The 18,052-nt window shown below is 41.9% G+C and overlaps 2 protein-coding genes across 2 annotated transcripts in view; one reads left to right on the top strand and one right to left on the bottom strand.

Moving 5' to 3' along the window:
* The window catches only part of GPT2 (glutamic--pyruvic transaminase 2), a 23,619-nt gene extending 22,915 nt beyond the window's left edge, over window positions 1-704 (bottom strand). Inside the window, exon 1 of the mRNA XM_042437987.1 lies at window positions 206-704. Within this exon, the coding sequence (XP_042293921.1) occupies window positions 206-448 (243 nt within the window). The 5' untranslated portion in view covers window positions 449-704. The remainder of the gene's footprint in view (window positions 1-205) is intronic.
* A 5,733-nt stretch (window positions 705-6,437) lies between these two features.
* C8H16orf87 (chromosome 8 C16orf87 homolog) lies at window positions 6,438-18,052 on the top strand. The gene is made up of 4 exons (XM_042438465.1): window positions 6,438-6,616; window positions 15,612-15,708; window positions 16,866-17,048; window positions 17,443-18,052. The coding sequence occupies exons 1-4, from the start codon at window positions 6,551-6,553 to the stop codon at window positions 17,559-17,561; spliced, it is 465 nt and encodes a 154-aa protein (XP_042294399.1). The 5' UTR covers window positions 6,438-6,550; the 3' UTR covers window positions 17,562-18,052.

Here is an 18,052-nt window from a genome sequence, read left to right as displayed (position 1 = left end):
GGATGATGGGGATGAGGATGATGGGGATGAGATGAGGATGATGGGGATGATGGGGATGAGGATGATGGGGATGAGATGAGGATGATGGGGATGAGGATGATGGGGATGAGGATGATGGGGATGGGGATGATGGGGATGAGGATGATGGGGATGGGGATGATGGGGATGAGGATGATGGGGATGATGGGGATGATGATGGCCTTACCTTGCGGAGCTCCTTCTCGATCTCTCCGGCTTTGAGGACGATGGGGCCCCTGACCGCGTACTCCACCGCCTTGACCTGCGGGTTCATGGACTCCAAGGTGAGGATCCTCTCCCCGCGGCCCCTCGGCTGCTGCTGCTGCTGCTTCTCCTTCGGGGCCAGCGAGGAGGCCTTGGGGCCCGGGGCCAAGGTGGCCCCTCTCCGGACCCAGGCCTCCCTGGCCAGCCCCGGGAAGCAGCGGTGCATGCTGCTCTGCCTCCTCCTCCTCCGATGGGCTCCAAATCCAGCAGGGTCTCTCTGGGGCTCAGGGTCTCCAAAGACTGCGCTGCCCAGGGGCCCTCATGGAGCCCAGCCCCTCTTAGCTCGCCGATGCTGCTCCAGATCTTGCAGGCAGGAGGAGGAGATCCAGGGAGACCCAAGCAGCAGCAGCAGCAGCAGCAGCAGCACTCACTGACCCATTGCAGTAGCCTTCAATGCTCCTGGATGGGGATGATGATGGTGCGAGGCTCTGTCTCTCTGCCTCCTCCGCTCTCCTTTATGAATGAAGGCACCGTCGGGTATTGCACCAGCCAAAAGGAGCCAGCCGCAGTGCCTGCCGGGGCTTGTAGTCCCTCCCCAGGGGGAGGCAGGGAGAACTGCCACGCCCAGCATCCCCTCCTCCCTCTCTCTCCGCAGCTGGATCCTGCGAGGCTCTCCTTATGGGCCTTCCTTAGGTTTTGCAAAAGTGGGATGGCAGCAGCAGCAGCAGCAGCAGCAGCAGCAGCAGCAAGGGGCATGGAGTTGGCAAAGACCCCAAGGGCCCCCCAGTCACCTGGCAAAGAAGCAAAGGCCCCAGGTCCTGTCTGGTCTTTGAAAGTCTATTGCAGAGGAAAGAACTGGCAAAACCATCCCTGAGGAGGCTTTGCCTAAACCGTATCAAATGAATGGCAACTTGAAGGCACAAAGAACAAGAACCTGAGACACAAACGTACTGCAGATGCCTTGCAAAACCTTGACTGTAAAGATGCACAGCATCTGAAGGCTTGGATTCCACCAAGATGGCAAGGGATCCTTTCCTGGGACTGAAGACAGTGGGCCTCATTTCCAAGCAACTGTGAATTAGGTTGCATCTGCATTGCGGAATTAATGCAAGTTTGACACCACTTTAACTGCCGTGGCTCAATGCTATCAAATACTGGGATTTGTAGTTTGGGGAGATGCTTAGCCTTCTCTGTCAGAAAGCCCTGATGCCACAACAAACAGCTACACATCCCAGGATTCCCTAGCACTGAGCCTTGACAGTTAAAGGTGGTCTCAAACTGCATTAATTCTGCAATGCGGCAGCAGCCTTTGAGATTCAGGATAGGCATTGGTCAGCTCTCTAGATATTTTGGATGGCTAGAAATCTGGGAGATCAGGATTCAAATCCCTGCTCAGCCACAGAAACACACTGGATCCTTTGTGGCAAGTCACAGACTCTCAGCCAAAGAGGAAGGCAGCAAACCTCCTCTGAATAAACCATGCTCAGAACATCTTAGGATTGAGTTGCCATAGGTTGGAGTCAACATAAAGCCGCACAATAACAATAGCCAGAGAACCCAAGGTTCGACCATCATGCTTCACTTCAGAGAGATTTTCCATTGAGGAACTGCATTTAAAATCTAGATCTAAGGTTGCCAAAGAAATGCAGCAACCACTTCAATTGTACAAGAAAGAAACATTTATGACTCAATGCAGGCCACCCCCATTGATAAGAAAATAGCAGCATTTACGCAGTGAACTGGGCCTATTCAACATCAGTGTTTTTCCACTAATCTTGATCATTATTCTTTTGGACGTGGAAAATAACTGTCTGTCTGTTCAACGAATGCAGACGTTTGCGCGACCTACGGAAATGTGTATGTTGTGAGGTCAAACAAGCAAAAAACAAACCCAAAAACAAAACAGTGATGCTGATATTTGGTTGATGTGAATGACCGTTGTATGAGCTGATCTACAGCGAGTGGAAAGCATTGGGAAAAGAAAGCTTGCACATTGTTTTTTCATGTGCCAGGGCACTGTTAATAAGCATTGCCCCTCCAAAATCCCAATTCCCATGTAAGAAGATGCATTATTACTTAATCACATTATTATTAAATTATATTAAATTATTATGATTATTATTATTATTGTTACCAAGCTTAAGCAGATGTCTTTTAATTTCAGGGACAAAGTAAAGTGTTGAATACAAAGTGTCTCTTTAAAGTGTTCAATCCAAACAAATGCATATATATATATATATACACATACATACACACACAGAGAGAGAAAAGGAGACTATTCAACATTTAAAGAGACACTTTGTATTTAACACTTTAATTTTTATGTCATTAAAAAGTTGTTTTGGTAACACACAGTGTACTCCACTGTGTATCTGTTCCGAAAAAGATAATAGTGAGAGATGTGCAGGAATAGACCATAATATAGCCGAAGACACAAAAGAAGGAGTACAATAAGTGTAAAGCATAAAAAGAGAATCGCATTGCTGTTGAGAGATATTGGCTGCATCCGCATGGCAGAAATAACGCAGTTTGGCACTGCTTCAACCGCCACGGCTCAATGCTGTAGAACTATGTGGTTTATAGTTTGTTGTGGCACCGGAGCTCTGTGACAGAGAAGGCTAAATGTCTCACAAAACAAATCCCAGGATTCCATAGCAGTGGTCCATGGGAGTTAAAGTGGTGTCAAACTGCATTATTTCTGCAGTACGTAGATGCACCCATTGCCTCTATATTTGTTCCAGGGACACGTATCGATATGTCACCGGTTGCCAGAGTGAAAACTGGATAGGGCTCTTGTATCTTTAATGACTGGTTGTATTTACTGATGTATTTACTTACTGATGTAAAGACATTCTGACACATATATTGCGTTGTGCAAGGCTGGCTTGCATGTTTAATTCTGATTTGTGTAAGTTTCCCTAGAGGAGGATGACAACATATGAATTGCAGCATTCTTAATTAGGATACATTTAATAGGATAAAGTAATACTTAAGGAAGGTGTAGATAGTAAGAAATGTACTTTTTCTTTTAAAAGCAACATTCCAGTGTTTTTGCAACTAGAGCTCCAGGGATTCTTCCTCACTGGATCCTATTTTTATTAAAGAACCAATGCTTTTCATGTCTGCACAGTTTGGATGAAACCTTTTTGGCTACACTGCTAGTATAGAACAAAGATGTTATTTCTTATACATACGACAAGCAGAAAGGATGTTTAAATAGCATGCTACGGCTTGCATCCAGTCTGTCTAAAGGGAGAGTCATTTATCCTGGAGATATGATTTAATTTTACCTAATGGGAAATGGGGCGAGGGACAAGGAGAGGGAGATGAATTGTGTCAGTAACTGGGTATATAATTATAGCCTGTGTTTTAAAAGATATGAGTTGCAACACCTTTTTGTAGTAAGCAGACTACATCTCACCTCAGTTATGAACTGACTAGGTGGCTTTATATAACTTCCAAAATCCACAACACAGTGATACCTTCAGGGGACAACCAAAATGCACCAAATCCATGTTGCAAGCTTTCGAAGCTCCACTGGGTTCTTCATAGAATCAGGCAAAGATGTTAAAAAGAATTCAGGGAGAAAAATATATAACAACGTAAGTCACAGGCCTGCATTTTGTCAAAATGTTGTTGTTCTCAGTTAAGATGTTATGGGAGGATAGCCATGCAAAGCATCTTAATGCTTTGCCTCCTAGGAGTTTATCAGACAAGGGAAATTGGAAGTATAATCCAATGGCAACCTGAATGCAATCATGAGGTTTAACATTATTGCGTGATAGACTGCCACATGCAATTTCGGGCAATGGGAAGTCAGTCTGAATGCAATCATGGGGTTGAACGTTATTGTGTGAGAGGTGATCACACGCAATTTTGGGCAATGGCAAGCTATTTTCAGGCAATGGGAAGTCAGTCTGAACACAATTCGAATTCATGTAAATTCGCTGAACTAGCGAATTCACATGAATGCGTTCTGGCCCCACTTTCTTTTCATTTGAAATTAAGAGAAATCCCTCCCGTGTGATAAACTCCTTACATTCACTCCTAACCTTCCTTCCCATCAAATACCGATAGTATATCAACCAGTCTTCCATAAAAAGGCTTGCTGAAAATGTTACTCGGCTTTCATCCAGAGCTGGGCTTCCAATAGAGCAGCAGTAAATATCAGCAAGAGAGTTCTTCATGCTCAAGGAGTGCTGCCTCCATGCTGCCCTCTTGCTCTTAAAGGCAGTTGTTCAAGGAGCAAAACTCTTTTCTCCTGTCTGCAGCACACTTCATACGAAGCATATAAGAACCTAGGAAAGACACTCTACAGATAATATAACCTTTATTGCCCCACGGTCACTGTAGCCTTGTTTTTTTCCTCTTTCCTTTCCCAAATGGCAAGAAGAAGCACATGCTTCAACTGATCCATCAGACACTTTATTTCTGACTGGGGATAATAATGAGGATGGGAACTGTGCGGCTCTCCAGATTTTGATGAAGTGAAACTCTCAGCAGTCTTAGGCAGTATAGCTAATGGTCAGGGGATGCTGGGTGTTGCAGTTCAGGTATCTGGAGTGCCATATGTTTTCCAACTCTGACGGAACAGAATGACACAGATATAAAATACAGTGGGCCCTTGCTATCTGTTGGGATTTGATTCCAGGACTCCCAATGGATACCAAAATCCATGGTTGCTCAAATCCCATTAAATGCAACGGCATAGTAAAATGGCCAGATCAAGGGTTGCTTTTTGGGATTTATATATACGGTACTTTGGAATATTTTCAAGTCAAATCCTTTACTACAGTTAACAAACCATAAGGCAAAACAATGACAACACAACGACAACAAAAGCAACCAAAGCACCCCAACAACTGGAAAATAAGGACAAACCCTATTGGAACATAAAAACAAACCTTCTTAGAATAGAACAGTGGGGTATAATGTCACAAGGTTGGGATGACATTTTCCCATGACATTCTTGCAAAAATGCTTGTAAAATGTGGTCTAGACAAGGCAAATGTTACATGGATTTGTAACTGGTTGACCGACCGAATGCAAAGGGTCTCAACAATGGCTCCTTTTCATCCTGGAGAGAAGTGTCCATTGGGTCCCACAAGGCTCTGTCCTGGGACCAGTGCTATTCAACATCTTCATCAATGACTTGGAGGACAAAACTGGGGGCATACTTATCAAATTTGCAGATGACAGCAAATTAGGAGGAATAGCTAATACTCCAGAGGACAGGATCAAAATTCAAAATGACCTGAATAGAGTAGAAAGCTGGTCCAAGGCTAACAAAATGAACTTCAGCATGGAGAAATGTAAAGTACTGCACTTAGGGTGGAAAAATGAAACGCACAGATATAGGATGGATGACACCTGGCTGAATGAAACTACGTGTGAAAGGGATCTAGGAGTCCAAGTAGACCACAAGTTGAACATGAGTGTGATGCAGCAGCTAAAAAGACCAATGCAATGATAGGCTGCATCAATAGAAGTCTAGTGTCTAGATCAAGGGAAGTCATAGTGCCACTCTATTCTGCTCTGCTCAGGCCTCACCTGGAATAATATTGTGTCCAGTTCTGGGCCCACAATTCGAAAAGGACATTGAGAAACTGGAGCCATGTGTCCAAAGGAAGGTGACTTAAATGGTGAAGGGTCTGGAAACCATGAAGCCCTATGAGGAAGGACTTGGGGAGCCTGGAGAAGAGAAGGGTAAGAGGTGATATGAGAGCCCTGTTTAAATACATATTGAGGAGGGAGCAAAAGCTTGTTTTCTGCTGCTCCAGAGACTAGGGCACAATAGCGCAATGGATGGATGCTATAGGAAGAGAGATGGAGGGCTGTTGGACAGTGGGACAGACTCCCTCAATGGGGAATAGTGGGGTCTCCTTCCTTGGAGGCCTTTAAGCAGAGGCTGGATGGCCATCTGTCCATAAGGATGCTTTGACTGGGAGTTCCTGCATGGCAGGATGAAGGGCCTGGACTGGATCAGGGCCTCTTCCAACTCTCTATTTTTCCCCTCACTACACCGCCTGTCTTTCATATCCAACTGGCCAATAGCAAAGCGGAGCAGACCTTTCGTCACGTTCCAAACCCCGCCCCTTTGCAGAGAGGGGAGGGGGGAAGGTTTGGCCGAAGAGCGAACGATGATTGGGCGGCCGCTTCCCTTTGAAAAAAACAAAAACCTCAGTTGCGGGAGTGCGCATGCGCAGGCGGCGGCGTGAAGGCAGGAAGGAAGGGGCGCGAGCCGTTGCCTGGCGGTGGCCGCGCAGAGGCGTCTGCGCATGCGCGGCGTTGTGTGTCTGGATCCAAGCGAAGCAAAGGCGAGCAAAGCATGTCTGGCGGCAGGACCAAGAAGGTGAAGATGGCCACCAAGTCCTGCCCGGAGTGCGACCAGCAGGTGAGACCCAGGCCCTCCTCCTGGGAAGAAGGAGAAGGAAGAAGGGCCCCGGGGCTTCAAGGGAGCCTTGGCTAAGTTCAGGGTTCTCCAGGGAGAGAAAGGGAAGGCTGCTGCTGCTGCTGATGATGATGCTAGAAGCCCTTTCTAATAGAGGGCTCTGCTGCCTTCCTCTTACGAGGATTGTTCAGTTAACCTGAAGTGATGAAAGAGGACAATTATCCTGATGAGGAGAGACTTTGGGGCTGGTGGTTGTGGGTCTCTGTCGGCCCCTTTGCTGCCTGGAGTCTCTAGCCATGCATTTGGCTGAAGTCCTGCAGTTTGTGGAGGCAAGACTGAGACAGATCCTGATAGCCTCCCAGATTTTAGAGGACGGAAAGCAAAGGGACACTTTGTGTTGTGCCTCCCCTCCCTCCGTTGCTCCGCATGTTGTGTGCTGTGTAACAGTGTGAGGTTGCCCTCCATCTGCCAGTTGCCCTTTTCCCTCTTGATCCTGTTCTCTCAATTTTCTGTTTAAAAACCCTTTTAGAGATTTGGGAGCCAACCTCAAGGCAACGAAATTCACTTTTTCACAAAGGTTGACATGCAGAGCCTTCCATTGATTTTATAGATTCATGTTTTTATTCATGTCTTTTATTGCCATTTTATTATTCATTTTATTTCATTGTTTATTTTATTATTTATTTATTTATTTATAAATATTTATTTCTTTGTGCCTTATTTTTGGTTTTATTTTTTGTTTTTATTTATGTCTTTTATTTTATTATTCATTTATTTATAAATAATTTATTTCTTTATGTCTTTTCTTTATGTTTTTATTTTTATTGCCATTTTATTGTATCTTATTGTTTATTTTATGTTATCGTTTATTTATTTATTTATAAATATTTATTTCTTTGTGTCTTTTCTTTACATTTTTATTTCTTTTATTTCTTTTTATTTTATTATTTATTATTATATTTTATTATTTATTTTTTTGAATTTATTAAATTATAGTTATATTTTATTATTTATTTATAAATATTTATTTCTTTGTGTTTTTTATTTTTGTTTTTATTTTTTATTGCCATTTTATTGTATTGTATTTTATTCTTTATTTTATTGTTTATTTATTTATAGATAATTATTTCTTTGTGTCTTTATATTTTTATTTCTTTTATTTCTTTTTATTTTATCATTTATTATTATATTATTTATTTGTTATGTCTTTTTATTCATATCTTTTATTTCTTCTGAGGAACGTGGGTGATGTACATGGACTTTCCCATTTATGACCATGTGAGAGGTAATGACAGCCCCAAAATTATGGCATAAGCTTCACAGGTGAATGAAAATTTGAATTGGAGTCTCTCTCCAGTCTTGGTCCATTAATGGGAAGATTGCAAACTTCCATGTCTTTAAGACGGATATTTGTAGTTAGTTTGGTTGCCATGTGTCAACCCAATGGCTGCTTCAGTGCAAATCCCTTGGATTCAAGGGCATGTACACTATCTTGCATGGATCCATGTTGGTTTTGACACGCATGGATGTCTGTTTGGACATCTTTGATCCTTTCAGCTTCTTGCATTTTGTGGCAAACAGACTTATTTGCTAGTCTTTCCTATAGCAAATGTGCAGCGTGTGGATGAAACATATATATCCACAGAAATGCAAGTATACACCCGTATTAGACCACAGTGGTCTAATTTCCCACATGTGTGTATAGTTGTGTGTTGCGCATGTTTGTGGATATACAGCTGGCCCTTTGTATCTATAGATTTTTCACCCATGGATTCAACCATCCACGGCTTGAAAATATTAATGGCATTGAATGGGACTTGGGTATGGGGGCCAACTGTACTATCTTGTGTATTTAATAGGACTTCAGCGTCCGTGGATTTTAGTATCCACAGGAGTCCTGTTTAATAGGATTTGGGTATGGAGGGCCAACTGTCCTGTCCTGTGTATTTAATGGGTTTGGGATTGGAGGGCCAGCTTTACTATGCTTTTGTATTTAATGGGACCTGGGTATGGAAGGCCAACTGTACTATCCTGTGTATTTAATAGGACTTGAGCGTCCGTGGATTTTGGTATCCACAGGAGTCCGGGAACCAAACCAAGAACCGACTGTAACATAGAAAATGCCAGCAAATATATTTTCCATGGAAAGTGTGGTAACTTCCTCCTGCTCTGCATTTCCCCCGGAGAAAGCATTCCTCACGTTGCCAAATAAATGGTGATTCATCCAGCATGGAAAAGTGGTTGAGCAAACACAGCCATAGGTGGTTATGTGATCTCTATAGTGGCCCTATAAGGCCTGGTTTCACTTTCCTCCTGAGAATCCGCTCAAGAGTTTATTTTAACTTGCAAGAGGCCAGCATCAAAGCCAGCTGTTTCTTTCTGAGATGCTGGAACTTGCAATTAGCTTCATGAAATTAGCTTCCTTGCTCCTGTTTTCCATCCAGTGCCTGTCTTGGAAAAGAAATCTTTTTTTGTCATCAGTTCTTGTTGCAGAAGACGACTGAAATATTCAAGGTTGATAACACTTTAATTGCTATGGCTCAATGCTATTGAAGTCTGCAAACTGTACTTGTGGCACCAGAGCTCTCTGATAGAGAAGGCTAAATATCCCACAAAACTACAAACCCCAGAATCCCATAGCATTGAGCCATGGCAATTAAAGTGTTGTCGATCTGGATTATTCCTGCAGTTCAGATTCAGCTTTGCAGTGACTTCTTTGTGTCTGTATGCCTTCAAGTTCCTGGTCGATTTATGATGAACTCATAGGGTTTTCATAGGGTTTTGCCAGTTCCTTCCTATAAAATAGAGCCTAACATTTGTGGATGGTCTCCCATCCAAGTACTAACCAGAACTCAGCCTGCTTAGTTTAGGTTCCAAGATCCATTTTTGTGTCCGCAGTTCTACACAGACTACATGTTTTATAATGCTATAATGTTTTAAAGGGATTGGTGAGTGTTTAAATATCTGCAGCCATAGCTTTATGAAGGACTATACTGATGGGAGGAAATAATCCTTTTCTTATACAACCTACAGGGCTCCCCCGGGTTACGAAATTAATTCGTTCCGCGGCGCCATTCGTAACCCGAAAAGCATTCGCAAGCCGAAGCCCCATAGGCGCTAATAGCGAAAGCCGCGATTTGGTGCGAAAAAGCGCCGAAAAGCACCAAAAATTTTTTCGTAACCCGAAATAACCTTCGTAACCCGGAACAGTTTTTTTTAATGGATTTTTTTCGTAACCCGGAAATTTCGTAACGCGGCGCATTCGTATCCCGGGGTACCAGTGTACTGGCACACAGCTTTGAATCAAAGAAGTGGAAAATATGGGGTGGGGGAGTTTATGTTTTAGCGGCTTCTGAGCTTTCGCTTTGAGAAAACCACCGTGGCAACTTGCTCTGACTCATTTCACAGTTGTAATTTTAGAAATATGTACAGTATAGATAGCGTGGTTTGTTCAAAGCTTGGAATCAGGAGCCTTCTTTCAAGAGCTCTTAAAATGTCCCCACCTTGGAATGCTAAATGAATTTAAGACACAGTGATACTCTTTGTAGTAGCATATACTGTATACCTAATAACGTTGAAACTGCCTGGCGTATGAGTGTAAGAAATGAAATCTGCGTTCTTTGTATATGTGTCAATAGCAACACTGAACCTTATTTTTCTGGATAACAGTACTGTAGCATTATTCATATTTATGTATTTATTCATATTATTCATATATGAATATATATTATTCATATATCGCTGCCTTGATTCACTATATTGGGAGAAAGGTGGGATATAATAATAATAATAATAATAATAATAATAATAATAATAATAATTCATTTAATAGAACATACACATTAACCCAAACCCCTCATTTCTATATTGCATGATTTTTGTTCTTTGGTTTCTGCAAACAGCTGGCCTAGATTTTAGGTCTGAAAAATAAAAATCTTCATGCACTCCGTTTTAAGGCAAATTCCAAAATCTGTGCTACTGTGGTAATACTGTTATCTGTTGTCTTTTGTTATGTGGCTTCAAATTTACTGTGATGTAAGGTAACTTTATAGGGCTCATGGTAAGATTTGGAGGAGGTTTGCTGATGCCTTCTAAAACAATGTGATTTGCCATGGTGAGCCAGTAGGTTTTCAAACTCTGGTCTTGCTGGCTTTCCCAATACCTTTATTAGGCCAAACCCCCGAATACAGTCTGCCTTTCCCTTAAATGGGGCATCTTTTCCGGACACCCCCCCCCCCGTGTAAGGGGGAAAACCATGTATACTTGCGCCCCATTGAAAACAATGGAGCATGTGCATGTGGTGCTATGTGGTGCATACGCCTCAGGAGAAAGCCAAGTGGTGGAAGAGCCTTGTCTGTCCTTCTCCTCTGCCCAGACATCTCCTTGGGAGAAGGCCAAGCAATGGAGGAGCCTTGAGGGGCGAATGTTTGCTCCTCTTCCTCCTCCACTGCCCAGCCTTCTTCTTAGGAGAAAGCTGGGCAGCTGAGAACCCTTGAAGTTGTTCCACATCTTCGTGAGCTGCCTTAAATCCTTTGGGCTGCATGTGGGCCCCGGGCCATATGTTGTGTAGGCCTGCCTTAGATCAAGAGGCAAATGCAGGCCATCATAACTAGGCATGGTGCAGCTGGAAAAGCAAAAAATGACCGCCAAATGGTGATGTTATGCATCTTTGTCAGGGCTCCAAAGGAAAAATGCAAAACAAACAAACAAAACAGTTGACTTAACAGCTATTGGAGAACAAGCTATTATTGGGAGGGTGGGTAGAATTCATTGATCTTCATACCAGGGAGTGACCTTACTTGTCATCAATCAGGGAGGAGTGGAAATCCTTGAAGGAGGCTAAAGAGGAAGAATGATGGATCTAGATCAGTGAAAGGGCAAATGAGCAAAAGGGGAAATTTAAAAAGTACCCTTCCCACGATGTCATGAGATTGAAACATGCACCAAGGAAGATTGAAGCCAATGATAAAAGATGAGAGGGATGTGTGACACGTGGCCTTGTGGTCGCTAGCTGTATTTTCTGTCCTTTGATTCTCATAATCATTGTAGAAATTAACACAGCTTCTAATTTGTGGGTTCCTGTCCTATATATTATACACAGTCACTGGATTTTGTTTTATTTTTAATTGTATGCTAGTCAGCTAGTTATTTTTCATGAGTCTCCCAGCTTTATTAAATATGTAGCAATACAGTAGATCCAGCCTGGCCAGTTTTATTCATTTCCTTTTGGGAAGGCACTGTTGTGTCATGCTATTAATAGGGAAGTATTTGACTGCCTTTGAGAATTTTTGTGCTACTTAAAGAGATTTGTACTGTATAAGCCTTTACTTATACAGAGCTATGGAAAGGGATGTGGTCTTGGAGATGTTACATTTTTCCTGTTATAATTAATATATTTACTTTTTGCTTTAAAATTTCTTTCATGGCCTTTTACTCTCCCTCTCTGCATTTACAACAACAACAGGAAATGTATGTATCCTCTACTCCTATTGTGTATTTGTTTTAAGTTCAGCACTGGTTATGTTGAGTTTGAATTACTTTAAGGGCCTCAACACAATAGCAATCAATAAATAATGCCAGAAGTGAGCTGTGAGGCGTGTTGCCTAACCATAAATATATACTCGGCTGTGACAGAAAACAGCAAATTACAGTAGACCGTGATCAAAAGCAGTTAAAACCATGGGATGGGACTGAAAAGGGTTTTTGAATGCTGATGTTTTCCTGGAAATGACAGCATAGGTTACTGTTGACTAAGAATCTGCATTTCTATTGGAGTGAGGCTTTTTTGCATGCAAACACTTTGAGCAGCAGAACTGGTTCCTTTCTGAATAGAAGCTCTATGCAATATCCAAAGCAGTGCTTGAATTTATGTTAACAGAAGATGGAGGTGGGGGCACCTCTTCCTGTGTGCTTTTCTGGATATTATGGTTGCCAAGTGTTCCTTATTGGAAGGCCAAAAGGTTTCTTCCTAGCTGTGTGCCTTAAAATCTTTTCTGACTTACAGCAACCCTGAAGGCCAAGCTATCAAAGGGTTTTTCTTGGTAGAATTTGTTCAGAGGAGGTTTACTTTTGCTTTCCTCTGTGGCTAAGGCCCTGAGCAGATGAGCAAGGAAAGTAGGGGCTCAGCCCTTGTTTTCTTGGCCCAGGTGGTAACTTGGGTTGTCCCTGGACTGGCACGGGGCCAGGCACATGGTTACACACCTACCTGGGGACCTGGTGTTGTGGCATGCTCCTTACCTTTCCCCTGTGTCTCTGCTAGTGAGTGGACCCCTGTCAGAATCCTAGAGTTGGAAGACACCACAAGGACCATCCAGTCCAACCACATTCTGCCATGCAGGAACTCAAAATCAAAGCATACCCAACAGATGGCCATCCACTCTGTTTAAAGACCTCCAAAGGAGGAGACTGCACCACTCTCTAAGGGAGTGTGTTTCACTTTAGAACAGCTCTATGAGGTGGAATCTCTTTTCCTGTAAGTTGAATCCATTGCTTCGGGTCCTATTCTCTGGAGTAGCAAAAAACAAGCTTGCTCCATCCTCAATATGACACCCCTTCAAATATTTAAACAGAGCTATCATATCACCTCTTAATCTTCCCTTCTCCAAGCTGAACATACCCAGCTCCCTCAGTCTTTCTTCATAGGGCATGGTTTCTAGACCCTTCACCATTTTGGTCATCCTCCTCTTGACTCACCATGCGTAACATGAAAATGGGGCACCAGTCCATGTGGTTGCAGCCAGGTGCTCCCATTTACATGCCAGGTATGTCAACTTACTAGTGGAGATGCAAGGGTAAGGAATCGATGGAGTGTCTAAACAAACGGGGTTTGCAGAGGAGTTTCCTGAAATCTCCATGGCAAGCTGGGAGTCAAACTGACCTGTGTTAAGGGTCAGGCTGGATCAACATCCTACCTGCTAGGATCTTCCCCAGTCCTGGCTCTGAAGTTTGACCTGTGTCATCCAAACAGGACAATGCGAGCCAGGGGAAACACAGGTCTTTTGACCTCTGTGGACAGCCCCTAAGAGAGTGTGAGTTGCCAGAGGTGACCCAGTGAGTTTCCATGTCCAAGTGGGGATTCAAACCCTGGTCTCCCAGAGCCTTAGTGCAGCGCTTAAATCACTACACCATTGGCAGGTGTCCCTTATTGTAAGGCATGTCCCATATATGAGAAAAACTAAAAGCTTTTCCTTTGATATAGGGTGTGTCCACACTGCAGAAATAAAGCAGTCTGACACTACCTTAGCTGCTATGACTCTAGCCTACAAAATCCTGAATTTTGTAGTTTGGGTGAGGCACCAGAGCTCTCTGACAGACCAGTCTAAAGTACCTCATTGTTGTCGTGTGCCTCCAAGTCATTTTTTTTTACTTGTGGTGACCCTAGGTATTTTTGGCAGGTTTCTTCAGAGGGGGTTTGCCATTGCTACCCTCTGAGGCTGAGAGAGCATGACATGCCCAAGGGTCACCCAGTGGATTTTTATGCTCAAGTGGTGAACTGAACTCTGATCTCCAGAGTCATAGTCCAACACTCAAACCATGCTGGCTAAACACTTCATCTGACTACAAATCCCAGGACTCCATAGGATGGAGCCATGACAGTTTAAATGGTATAAAACTGCTTTATTTATGGAGTATGAATAAGCTGATAGATTGAATGAGTTGCTGACTATTCTATAATGAAGTGTGTGGGCCCATGTAATGTATTAATATTGATAATTTGTTAATTTTACAGAGAAATACATGGCTAAGTTAACTGGAAACAATACATTCATTTGATATTTAGGGGGAACAGAAGCTTTTTAACTACTTCCTAGTTATCAATCCTGCATGTCATGAATTTAAACTGTCCTTTATAGCAGTTTTGAAAACCTGGCAACACTACTCGATATGGAAGTTCTACAATGTGACTGTTAGCTTGTGCAAGGGGAATATTGCATGCGAATAATGTTTTGGCATAATGCCGTTCTTTCAGGGGGGAAAAATTGCCTTGAAGCCCCTATTCAGAAAATTATGTGAATGGGATTAGCAATGCCAGTTGCTTTGGGGGTATCCATTCAGTTAAATCACCTTCAGATGCACAACAGTGAATGGGCTCCATTGTTAATAACATGAAGGCTTGGCAGGGATGTACTGTGAACTTGAAGAGTAATCATCCGCTGTTCAAAGGCTGGCTGCTCATAAATGTGCGCTTGTGTGAAGCGCTTCACAGGAAATACATCTCTGCCTCTGGCAGTGCTCATAATTTGGTGCCATACACACAGTAGAAGATTATTTCCTTTCAAAGGAATGCATTTATTCTAGTAACATTAGCACGTGATACGGACTTTGATTTACACTAATGGGACTCTGATCTTGCATGGAAATAAATATAAATTGACTTAAAGCTATCTACAAATTCAACAGTTGTGGCAGCTGACAGTGTAGGTTTGTAATGTGCGCACCACTCTATATTTAGAACATGTAATCAATGCCTAGCTTGTTGAAACAATGGCTATGGTTACTGGGCCTTAGGTATTTCTACTGTGGATTGTTAGCTTTAGAAATGATTTCCAAAGTGTTTTCCAACCTTTTCTTTCTTTTTTTTAAATTAATTTTTATTCGCACAAAATAAAATAACAACACACTCGTCCTAAAAACCACTAACAAATCATATTATAACATGTAACATATAATAACATATAAACAAAACATCAACATAAATACAATATGCATTACTTAATACATCCTCAATGTTGCTTATATTAACTTCCCCTCCAGTTTTGTCAGTGATTTTGTAACCATCTTATATTTCCATAACTCCGGTATCTCCATGTTGTTCTGTTTATGTTTATAAATGTAGAGCGATCTTGTAGCACCATTTAGACTAACTAAAGAAAGAAGTTGCAGGCGTGAGCTTTGGTAGACTTAAGTCTACTTCCTACTTACTAATGTATCTGAGGAAGTAGACTTAAGCTGTGACAGTCCTTGAAAACAAACTCATCTTTTAAATTATCTTTTCCAGGTTCCTGTTGCATGCAAATCTTGTCCGTGTGGGTATATATTTATTAGTCGAAAACTCTTGAACGCTAAACGCTCTGAAAGGCTGCCACCCACTGCAGGTATTGTTCCATTTGATGCCTTTTCTGCTGTTTCCAAGTGCTGATATATATTCCTTTCTGCCTTCCAGTAAAAAATATAAAAACAAAAGACAGCTGAAGGAGAAGGGTTAAGTACTCCTTTCCCTGATATTCCTGTGGCATCCTCTCATAGTTGTCTTTTCATTTCGGAAGATGTTGAATTTACTGTGCACATCTGGTATGTAATGGAGTCATACCTTGCTAGTACAGTGCATTTCAATTATGCAGCACAGTGCATTTGGTTCCCGAGTATCAGCCTGTTTACAGGATTTGTGCACTTTGTGTCTCAGTGTCATATTCTGGCAAATGTTTATTATTTTTATTTTTGCATACTTTTTTAGGCCTAGCGTTATTGCACACTTAATAAAGGCTAGCGTAAATATGCTTTTAAGCTTTTGTATGCACTAGCAAGTAAAAAAAGCTGTAATTCACTTTAGGTTAGCTGGAACCTAACCTCACAATATTGGAGGCATGCCAATAAATATTTTGTTCCTAAGATTATAATTTAGTAGTATCCTCTGAAGATGCCAGCCACAGGTGCTGGCGAAACGTCAGGAAGAAAATATTCTAGAACATGGCCACATAGCCTGAAAACCCCACAAAAAACTATTAATAGGATCTCTTTATCTCAGTACAAAAATCTCAACCCTTTCCCCTATTGGCCACTATTTCTCCCCTTCCTCTTTTTGTTCTTTGAATGTGAAAACATAACTTTTAGAATCCAGAATTCCCAGAATCAGACCTCAGCTGGAAGGATTTTAAGAGGTAAGAATAGCAGGCAACAGAATGGCCCCACAACCCCATATTATCTCAGATACATCAAGCTTTGGAAAATCAAGAATAGTATGGAAGGAAAATGCATTCAGTTTAGTTTGGGTACTCAAAAAAACTTTTTGGGCCCAGAATTTTTACCTGTGAAAGTAAAGGGGAAAAATATTTTAAAGGGCATTATCTTTTTTCAACAACTTGTGTTTTATTGGTTTTTCCCTTCTGCTATTACTTACGAATTATGTAACATTAACAATAATAAAACAGATTGGGAAAATGGATCCCCCTAGAAAAGGGAAAATCCCAAAGCCACAGAACTAGCTTTTCAAATTTGTATCATGATGATAACAAATGATGATGTTTTCAAACAGAAATCAGAAGTGAGGCGAAGAGAAGACGGACAGAAAGAGTCAAAAGAGAGAGGATAAACTCTGTGATAAATAAAGACTTAGAAAACCGAAGAAGATCCAGGTCCAACAGCCATTCAGACCACAGCAGAAGAGGAAGAGGGAGACCAAAGACTGCCACAGCTAAAAAGCATGAGGAAGAAAGAGGTATGAGGAACGGAGCCATCTGGTTCTGCTTTTACATATTATGCAAAGGCCACGAAAGCACGTGCCTTCTCTGTGCAAAGAACGAATGTAGATTCAAGGTTGCTTTTGAGATCATTTCTTTGTCATGTTCAGAGTGACTGTGAAGTGCCAGGACAGGAAACTCAACCTTCTTTTCTTTCTTTGAGGAAGCCTTGAATTGTCCATAATTTAGACAAGCGGTGAGTTCAGCAGGCCAAACTAGCAAGCATCCCAACACACTAGCTCCAAATGTGAAAAGGCTAGTATGCCCCAGTTTGTAAAACCTTTTTGCTTAAAACGGGGAAGGTTTTCAGATACTTGGTTTGTGCTGCACTTGTCTTATTCGTTTTTAATGTCTTATTATTTTCTTCTGCAGAAAAACAAGAAAAAGAAGTGGACATGTATGCAAACCTGTCGGATGAAAAGGCTTTTGTATTTTCAGTGGCCTTGGCAGAAATAAACAGAAAGATTATCAACCAGAGGCTTATTCTCTAGTTACCTGGTCAGGACTTGTGCATGCCTTGCTGTTTAAGTCGGGTGATGAAATTGGAACATGTGGTGGCGCTTGACCAGGAAATCTGGCCACCTGCATCAGTTGAGGATATACATTTTTCCTGGATGAACCTCTGCCACTCTTGCTCTTTCGTTCTTTTGGTGTTTTTGGAGCCTGCAGACTTGGTGTTTGTTCCAGCTTTTTGTCAAGAAGCAAAATGACCAATGCTTTCCATGAGAGAGAGAGAGAGAGAAGATCAAAAGCAAACATCTTTTAATCCTGCAAAGACAGCATCTAGAAGAACTCGACAGTTTTGTTTTTGTTTTTTAAAAAACTGTTTCTTTTGACACTTCTGCAATTAAAATGCAATATTTTAATTAAGTTAAATGTCTTTCACCACACCGATTCCAGATTTTCAACTTACATTGAAGCTTACCTGTATATATACTTCAGCTAATCCTTTTAATAAATCAATATTGTTATTTTAACACAA

The sequence above is a fragment of the Sceloporus undulatus genome, chromosome 8, assembly GCF_019175285.1.
Source record: "Sceloporus undulatus isolate JIND9_A2432 ecotype Alabama chromosome 8, SceUnd_v1.1, whole genome shotgun sequence".
In the NCBI taxonomy this organism is placed as follows: Eukaryota; Metazoa; Chordata; class Lepidosauria; order Squamata; family Phrynosomatidae; genus Sceloporus; species Sceloporus undulatus.
Note: the sequence above shows the minus strand (reverse complement) of the source record. Positions and strands in the feature narration are given on the sequence as shown.